Source organism: Equus asinus, chromosome 27 (assembly GCF_041296235.1).
Source record: "Equus asinus isolate D_3611 breed Donkey chromosome 27, EquAss-T2T_v2, whole genome shotgun sequence".
Classification (NCBI taxonomy): Eukaryota; Metazoa; Chordata; class Mammalia; order Perissodactyla; family Equidae; genus Equus; species Equus asinus.
The window spans coordinates 25,427,667-25,436,602 of NC_091816.1; the positions used below are offsets into that span (position 1 = coordinate 25,427,667).

The following is an 8,936-nucleotide window of genomic DNA, read 5'->3' on the forward strand; positions in this document are numbered from 1 at the left end:
AATGAGACAATGTATCACAATAGAGTAATACAGTCAGAATCACCGAAGACACAGAAACTGGATTCCATTTCATTACTAACAAACGTTAATCAGGCTCACTGAAGAGCTGGGCTTGGCTCTCCATTCTCCCCAGTGTTCTATGGCATTTGTAAACAAAACAACCATCCAGTTCTAGATTTGCAAAAAAACTTCTCTATTTATAAAAAGTTGTATAGCAGCTATGCAAAATTACCTGGTTGCACTTTACCAAGACTAGAAGTGGAAAGCCTATTTGCAGGAATTGGTTCTGACTTGGGGGGAAAAAAAACACAACTTCTTGAAAAGGTAAAATAGCTTAAAGCATTTAATATCTAAACAAATCAATCTGTTAATAGTAGTCACAAAATATGCTTAATATAGAAACCCACAGTTATGTCTTTAAGAAAACATGTAAATTGTATTTTACCTCAAAACATAAATTAACCCACTTAAAGAATCTGCAGCAGTCAAAATCATGGTGAATTTTAAACAATTTCAGAATAAAATAACCTTAAGTACTTTATACTGCTTTATATCTAAAAAATGCTTACAACTTCTCATAAAAATAGTCTGAGGCAACTATTTTTTCTTTTATTCTTTAAGAGACATGTTCAACGTTATGGGCAACATTCTTACAACCTTAAGCTTCACAGACTTTCAGACATTCAAATACCATGGTCCCCTTTTCTTTGATGTGGAGGTTTATTCAGCTAGAAAGAAACAAGCATGGTAGACAACTCAATACATTTTCACCAAATTGAAATACAAAAGTTTTAAGACCACAGATCTACACGTCGTACCTAACGTATCATTAAAAATAGAAGACAGTATTTTCTTCAGCAAACGAAACAGCATACTGATATGCTGTTAATGCATACTTTTTAACATGGACTGTCATTCGTAAGTTATTTACAACTTCTATTGTGTGAAGAGAACTAGAATGTAAATTTTCTGCAAAACTGGAAAAAAGCAATACAAAATTTGTGAAAGCCTGTTTTATATTGTACAAAAGTAAGCCAGTTTTTCTTTTCGAATACCAGATCACGTATGCAGTGGTATTCTGGACGTATTATAGTAATTCTTGAGGATGTTTCAACGCTGGAGGTAAGTTTACAGGCCTTGATTCTTCATCAAGGAGTACCAGGTCTTCTATTTCACTGCCTCTGTATTTCCTTTTACATATTTTTACCACCACCTTTTTCTTGAGAAATAACTTCAGAGCTTCTCTGGAGGCGACTGCTTTTGCATTTTCCTTGCTTTTTCCACAGCCAGTGCCCAAATAGACAGACTTGCATCTCAATTCACAAACAATATTTTCTTGAGAGCTCTTACTTTCAGGCAGATCTGCCAGTTCTTTCAGCGGGACAAAAAACACATCCAGTGTAGCTTTCAGAGCCTCCACAGCTGCGTTTAGGAGCTCTCCATGATTCACGCTGGAACTAAAGCCACCAACAGCTACCAACTTCCATGCCACCGTTTTATACAGTCTATTGAAAAAAGGCTGCTTCTGTTTCACATCTTCATTGGTTAACTTGCAACAAGAGAATCTCACAGAACTCTCACTTAACTGTGAAGTACTTTTAGAAGGCAACTGTGATGTGCTGGTCTGAGAACTACTCTTAGAAGCCAGCTGGGACACACTTGCTAAGGAAGTGCTTTTGGAAACCAGAGACCCACTGGTCTGGGAGCTGCCCTTGGAAGCTAACAGCGACGCGGCCACCTGTGAAGTGCTCTTGGAAGTCAGCACCGATGTATTTGCTGAGGTGCTGCTCTTGGGAGTTATCGAGGAGGTACCTGATGAGGAACTGTTTTTAGAGACCGACGATGAAACGCTTGCCTCTGAACTAGTTTTGGAAGTTAACCCACTTGAAGCTGTCTCTGAACTAGGTTTAGATGACAACAGTGGCAACTCTACTTCTGAGCTTCCTGAGGAGCCCAACAAGGGCACCTCTATCTCTGACATGCTTTGAGAAGCTGAGATTGAAGAGCCTTCCAAAGCACTCTTTTTAGGTGATCCACTTTGTTGTCTGGATTCAGTGGATTGGGTCACATGACTATTCACACTGGATTTCAACAACGAAGAGACCAGCGATGCCGAACCATGTTTATCTGGAGCTTGAGATTCAGAAGCTTTTCCAGACCCTGCTGTTGTTACCTGAGCAGAAAGGCTGCTGCTGCTTTGCCGGGAGACAGACCGATCCCCATCACTTGCAGAGCTGTTCTGACTGGACGTGCCAGAGCCCCGAGCTGAGTTCCCACCACTCTCGGATTTGGTAGACGACCCCGTACATGTCGAGCTGACTTCCTGCTGAGCTGATGCACGTTCTGTTTTGGCAGAACTTTTTGCATGATCTTGCTCAACTGCAGAATTGTTTTTTCCTTCTATGATTCGTTTTTTCGATGGCTCTTCTACCCCTTCTAGAAAGGAAGACAGATATGTGACTAAGTCTACTTCATACGTACCAGGTGAAAATTTACAAGACAAATACTCATTAAAATAAAGGCAAAGGCGAAAATATTTCAGGACTAGTAGATTCTTTAAAGTGGAATACAACTAAATTTCTTAAAATTGCATTAAATGACATCATTAATCTCTAACATTTAAAAATCAACAGTACAATGTGTGACACTTCAAGATCTAAAGCAGTCAAAGGGCGACGATCAAATTCACAGCCTAAAATAAAGAGACATAATTTAGGTTTAATGTTCCAACTTGAGTAATAACATTACATAAATTCTAGCTTATTAAAAAATTAGTAAAAACAGCAATTCCTAATTATATCAAACTTATGTTCTAAACTCCTATGTATGTTCACATCTATGATCTGCTAACCATTGCTACTCGATATCCCTCTTTTCTTCACCTTGGCAACCAGTTCGTCTCTTGTGGTATGGATGGGAGCATCTGTCACTTTGATGCCTTCAGCCATACTAAGTATTTTATCCATAACTTTTTGAGAGTACCTGAAAAAGAAGGAAAAGACACTTAAAAAAAAAAAAGTGTTTTTTCTAAGCCACGACTTCTGGTGTGCACAAACGGGCCACAGGAACTGCATTTCCTGGTTGTAATCAAGCGTACCAACCGCCGGGAACTTTCGGTTTCCTGGAACCGCAGCAGCAAATGCCCCAAGGTTGGGAGGCGGGGTCCCTCCTGGCCAACTTTCAAACGCGCGGTCCATCCGCAGGAGCGTCGTCCGCCGACAGCTCGCCCGGCAGCCCCCACCCGCCGGGGACGCCTCGGGACTGTAAATCCCGTCGGCTCCGCGCAGAGGCGCCCTCCCCGCCCCGACAAGGCAGCCGGGCCCGCCGATTCCCGCGCTTCGCAACCCCCTCCCCGCCGAGGGCGCCGGGCCCCAGCCCGCGGGCTGCAGACGGACCGGGAGCGCGGCTTCGGGGCGCGTCCTCACTCACCGGCACCCGAGGAAGACGTGGTTGGCCCAGGCCATGGAGAAGGAGATGAGCTGCTGCAGCTGCCGACTGCTGGCGCCGCTCTCGGCGTCGGCAGCGCCCGCCGGGGCCGCGCCGCCCGCGGGGGCCAGGTCGCCGGCGTTGCGGAGCAGAAACTCCCGGCGGTGGCGCCAGTGTTTGTCCGTCTCGCCCTCGCAGCGCAGCGCCTCCACCCAGGCGGCGACCCGCGGGTTCTGGCTCAGGTACTCCGACACCTCCTGCGCCATGTTGGGCCTGCGGGGCGCGGCGGCCGCGAGCCGGCGCTGCGGCGGGAAGGAGCGGGGGCGCGCGGCCCTGTCCCTGCGGCCTGCACCGGCGGCCCGCCCGAGAACGCCCCTCGGGAGGCCCACACGCCAGACAACAGCGCCCCGAGCCGCCGCACCGCCCACTTCCGCCCGCCGCCGGCGCCTTCCCTTTTATAAGCTCGCCGCCGCCGCGCGCCCGCGCGTCCTTCCGGCGCGAGCCGGCCCTCCCAGGACGCTTTGCGGCGCGGCGGCCCCGGCAGGCGGCGGGGTTGATGGTGCGCCGCGGCGGAGGTGGGGGCGGGCCGCGAGTGCCCTTCCCGGGGCGCCCGGAGCCTCAGCGCAACCGCGTGTTCCTGCTGGGCTTTGTGACGCCGCGCGCCCCCGCCGCCTCCCTCCCCGCCCGGCCCCGGCGGCGCGGGCAGCGGAGGGGGCCGGCCACAGCCGTCGGCCGCGGCGCGCATGCGTGCGGACCTGATCCGCCGTGCGGGTGCGAGGTCCGCGCTTCCGCCCGAAGACGCTGCTGCCGAGCGGGGCCCGCATCCACAAAAGCTCGCCTCCATCTTTCGATTGTCCGAAAGCAGCTTGTCAATGTAGACAAGCGAAGCATTCCGAGGTCGTCGCGGTGGCGGGGCGCTTAGGTGAACTTAACCGAGTAACCTGATTCTTATTACTATTTAAGCCGGGTCCCCGTTGCCCTGGGGCTGCAATCGTTGAACCTCGCCCTCGTCCGCAGGGTTGGTTTCGTTTCCGCGGTCCAGCCCCGGCCGGGCCGGCCTCCTGTCGTGTCTGTCTGTGGTCAGTAACATCACTGCGCCGTGGACCCTCTGTAGCTCTCGTATTTCCTTAAAGTAACAAACAATACCCCCCAACTGGACAGATAGCCAGGTGGTGGCGTGGAAAAGCGCCCGTTTCTCTCTCCCGCCCCAAACCTTTCTCTCCTAGAGCTATTTTTTTCCCCGCTTGAGAATGTCCACACTTGACAGCATTACTGCCCGATTGTTTGCTGTTACCTTTCCAATTTGAGGCGTGTATGTACTTCCAGATTAATAGATTTTAATAAGTTAAAATGAGTGATATATAATGATAAATTTACCAAATAAAAGGAAATTTTCCTTCCACTAAATGTGGATTTTGATTTTAAAATGCTTGAGTCAGAATAACGAAACAAAAAGAATGCTTAGATAAGATTAACCCGAAAAAGGCATGTAATTTATGTATGTGCTGGAATAATCAAAATCCAGCTATTACATGAAAATGATATTGCCCACTTTCCTGCCATGACAAAAGAAACTGCATAAAAACAGGCACAAAGAAATTTTGAAGCTTGGAATTTTGCTTCTAGTTTTGCTCTTCTTTTCACTGACAATTCCTGAAACTTTAGCAGGGTGAAAAGATACAGAAATCTGGCAGTTTAAAAGGCTGGAGAAATTTCGTGGTTTTTTCCTTTCATGAATTCTTTGGCAAGAGGGAGACAGCAAGTGAAAGAATGTATGCTTACATGCCTAGATATTTGTGCATTTTAAACCAAGAATTTTCTCACTTTTTCTCTGGTTGCCCTGTAGCCTTCCTCCCATATGCTTCGTTACCTTGAAAGGAGAGCAAGTAGAGCCTGAATTTCAATTTTTTTTAAAGTTATAATAAAAGCAATGTGATCTGAGGCTAGAGTACTTCTTATTTGCAAGAGCCAAGTACTTGGCAGAAAAGATATGTGTATTTTTCTTTTTTCTTTTTCTTTTCTTTTTTGAGGAAGATCAGCCCTGAGCTAATATCTGCTGCCAATCCTCTTCTTTTTGCTGAGGAAGACTGGCCCTGAGCTAACATCCATGCCCATCTTCCTCCACTTTATATGTGGGATGCCTACCACAGCATGGCTTTTGCCAGAGGTGCCTTGTCCGCACCCGGGATCTGAACCAGTGAACCCCGGGCCACCAGAGCGAAATGTGTGAACTTAACCGTTGTGCCACCGGGCCGGCCCCATGTGTATTTTTCTTTTTGATTCTTGAATTGACTTTGCATATAAAGATTCAGAACATGGACCATGGACCACAAAGTTGAGAAGGATAGCATATATTTTTTTAAAAAGGCCTTCTCACCATAGGGAGACAAATTCCCTTCTGGGCTGGACGAGTGATTTAGAAAGAAAAGGTGAGAAGAGAACTCGTGAAAATCAGTGGGGATGGGGATGAGGATGGGAAGGTTGGCTCGGCCTGAATCTTTGGGAGAAGACAGCCTGTTGGTAGTACCCTGAGCCAGCTTGGGTTGACCTTTGGATGAGTAGAAAAGAGCATAGCGAGGGCCCTTTATGGCTCTGATAACCAACTATACCATTCCCTTCCTTCCCCCCAACACACACACACACACACACCCACACCCTTTTTCTCTCACAGGCCCTAGAGGAATGCTGAAGTGCCTCCCAGGAACCATGGTCCATATGAGGCTAGAGGGATGGACAGCCCAGGTTGGCAAAGGAGCCTACAGCTAGTTGGTACCAAGTCATCAGGCCCCTGAGATCCAGGCTGGGCCAGATCAACATGGAAGAGCCCTCAAGCTGTCCTGCAATGACCAGTGTGCACTTGGGTGGGAGATCAGACAGTGCACTCTCAGTGGATCCCACAGGGAAGAAGACCCAGAAAGAAGCACTGAGACGATGCTAGGATGACACTTAAGCCTCTCCCCCTCCCACTGCCCACACTGGAATCCTGACCAGAGGAGCACAGGGAAATAATCCTAATCAACTGGGAATTACCCACCCCCACCCCCAAACTGAGTTTTAAGCTACAGGTGACTGCATTCTCTTAATTTCACAAGATTAAGTTTTCCATTACAAGTGGAAGCACATTCGTTAAAACTGCTGCTACATTGTGTCTCTGAAGAAATCCAATAAAAATTCCAGTGGCAAGCTGGCCTTTCTGCAGAATGGCTTCCCCATGGAGCAACCTGAAGGGGATGGCCCCTGTTCCCGAAGGTGATTACAGAAGCAAGCAGAGGATTAAGGAAGCACTCGGTATGAAGGTCTGCCTGTGGAGTACAGAGGTTTGTGCAGAGCAAATGCTGTAGTCAATGTCATGGCTGAGGTTATGGCTGGACTTGAAAAACAGTCCACAGTGAAGGGAAAACTTCAACACAAAACAAAATATGAGGTCCCAAGTCAGTCAAATCATAATAGTGGTAATGATACCAGCCCTGATATCAGTTCCCCTACATTAAACCCAGCATATATGGGGTTACAATAAAAACACTCATCCCCATTCCCTGCTTACTCCTTGGCTTCCTGGCACCAGAATCCACCATCCCCTACAGAGGCAGACAATCAAGGACAGCCACCTGCAGAATTCCTTATCTCCTCCTCCATGCAAGCAGCCTCACAAGGCCAAACGCAGGCTGGTGGGAAAGTGCTGACCTGCAAGGTCACAGACTCCCCCCTCCCTAGAAGCAGCCACATTCCTTGCAACCTTTAAAACCCCTGGCCTCCCATCTTTAGGGGAGACAAGAGGAAGATGAGGGCTCACTCTCATCTCCCAGCTGACGTCACCCAAAATAAAAACTCTTTCCTTGCCATAAGCCTGGCATTCCAGTCTTTATTTGGTCCCTCTTGTGTGGCGGGTAAAGAACCTGTGTAGGTAGCAGGTAATAATAAATCTGGTGTCCCGAAAGTCAGAGAAGAGAATGTTTTAAGAAGAGAGTGGTCCCCTGTGTCAGAAGCTGTGGAGAAATAAAGTAAGAGGAAAATTGGTCTTAAGGGTCAGATTTAGAGATTGCAACCGCTGGGGAATTTAGCAAAAGCAGTGCTGGTGGAGTGATGGAGGCAGACCCCATATAGGGATGAGTTCAAGAGTAGGAAATGAAGACATTTGACCTCGAAGGAGAGAAGAGAGAGGAAGCTGGAGAGGGTCATGGGGTCCAGGCAGCTTTTAAATTTAAGACGGGAGTAGCCTGAGCATGTGCATCTGCAGATTGGGAGGAGATAACAGAGCTTAAGGATATTAAGAAAAAGAGGGTAACGAGCAATTTCTGAAGAAATGGAAGGGGCTCGGATCCAACACACAGGTGGAGAGATTAACCTCATGTAGATGAAGAGACACTTGCTCCATTTTAAAAGGAAAAAAAGGTTTGTAAGTTTGGATGCGGGAAGCTGAGATAGAGTCCGTGTGATGGAGTAGAGACTGCTTGAAACGGACATTTTAGATAGCAGGGGAGCAAGCTGTCTAGAAAGACATAGTTTAAGTTCTGGCCAATTTTTTATAAATTATAAATTGTGCATGCCCACAAAAACGAAACATTTAAAGAAAATTAAAAGGCATAAATGAAAGGAACAACCATCCTACCCTCTCATCCTGGGTCCCACTCTGCCGATATCAGCATTAATGTCAATTTCTGTCTTTGGGTGCTTATTTTTGTAACTCCAAATTATATGCTTATGTTTCTATTTCTTGATTTTTTTTGGCTTTAAGCAGTACTTATTTCACTGCTGAATGTGAAAGATGATAAACCCACATTACACTATCCCTTCTTTCTCCCAATTTTTGTTAGTTATATTTTTATTGTTCTGCTGTTGGCCACCTTTCATAAATTTAAACATTATACTTTATCTTTAATTTCTTAATCTGCCATCTTTAGACACTTAGCTCCTGATTCCCACATAACGTAAGAAAATTCTGGAGGAGAGACCATATAGCAGATATTTGAACATTCAAAAAATCTGGCTTTAAGAGAAAATCTAATCGCTAGTGGTGAATTGGCAGCAGATGGGGAATTCTGAAGTGTTCCTTCTTACCTGCAGGGTTTGTGCCTTCTCGTTTTTACATTAAGCCTTAACATTAATAAATGTCAATAAATTTGTTTGCTGCTGTGAGAAATAAGATTGTGAAGTTATATCTTTCATGTGGGTTAGTTTCCAAAATCAGCATGTAAATGAAAGTCAGATATGATAAGATCCCACTTTACTGTCTTTTCCTGTGGTGTAGCAATTGCTTCCGTTTTAGAAAGGCCCTTGGGCATCTACTGATGTGAGAAAGTAGAGAACTATGGACTTTCTCTACAGGTTCACAAATTCTATTTTTATTAATTTCAGTTGCAAGTGACAAAAAATTGTGGCTTAGAATGGCTTCTGCTTAAACAAAAAGGGAATTTATTGGCTGTGTTATTAACAGTCCAGGGAGTAGACTGTGGGATCCAGGTACTCAGATGATATAATGAGGAAGCCTGTTTCTCTTCGGCTCTAGACTT

The 8,936-nt window shown here is 46.3% G+C and overlaps 1 protein-coding gene across 2 annotated transcripts; it reads right to left on the bottom strand.

Moving 5' to 3' along the window:
• Positions 1 to 313: 313 nt before the first annotated feature.
• Positions 314 to 3,944, bottom strand: CDKN2AIP (CDKN2A interacting protein). 2 transcript variants are annotated; one of them, XM_044760544.2, is made up of 3 exons: positions 3,430 to 3,944; positions 2,883 to 2,982; positions 314 to 2,436 (listed from the first exon to the last, which is right to left on the bottom strand). In XM_044760544.2, the coding sequence occupies exons 1-3, from the start codon at positions 3,690 to 3,692 to the stop codon at positions 2,428 to 2,430; spliced, it is 372 nt and encodes a 123-aa protein (XP_044616479.1). In that variant the 5' UTR covers positions 3,693 to 3,944; the 3' UTR covers positions 314 to 2,427. The 2 variants fall into 2 exon arrangements, with proteins under 2 accessions (XP_044616479.1, XP_044616478.1); XM_044760543.2 differs by having other exon boundaries at positions 2,852 to 2,982; positions 3,430 to 3,891.
• Positions 3,945 to 8,936: the final 4,992 nt, after the last annotated feature.

Excerpts from the sequence above, each read along its gene's own strand:
- CDKN2AIP (XM_044760543.2), bottom strand. The coding sequence starts at position 3,692 with ATGGCGCAGGAGGTGTCGGAGTACCTGAGCCAGAACCCGCGGGTCGCC. Across the intron at positions 2,983-3,429 it reads CACGTCTTCCTCGGGTGCCG|GTACTCTCAAAAAGTTATGG; the intron begins GTGAGTGAGGAC and ends CTTCTTTTTCAG. Across the intron at positions 2,437-2,851 it reads AGGGATATCGAGTAGCAATG|AAGGGGTAGAAGAGCCATCG; the intron begins GTTAGCAGATCA and ends CTTCCTTTCTAG.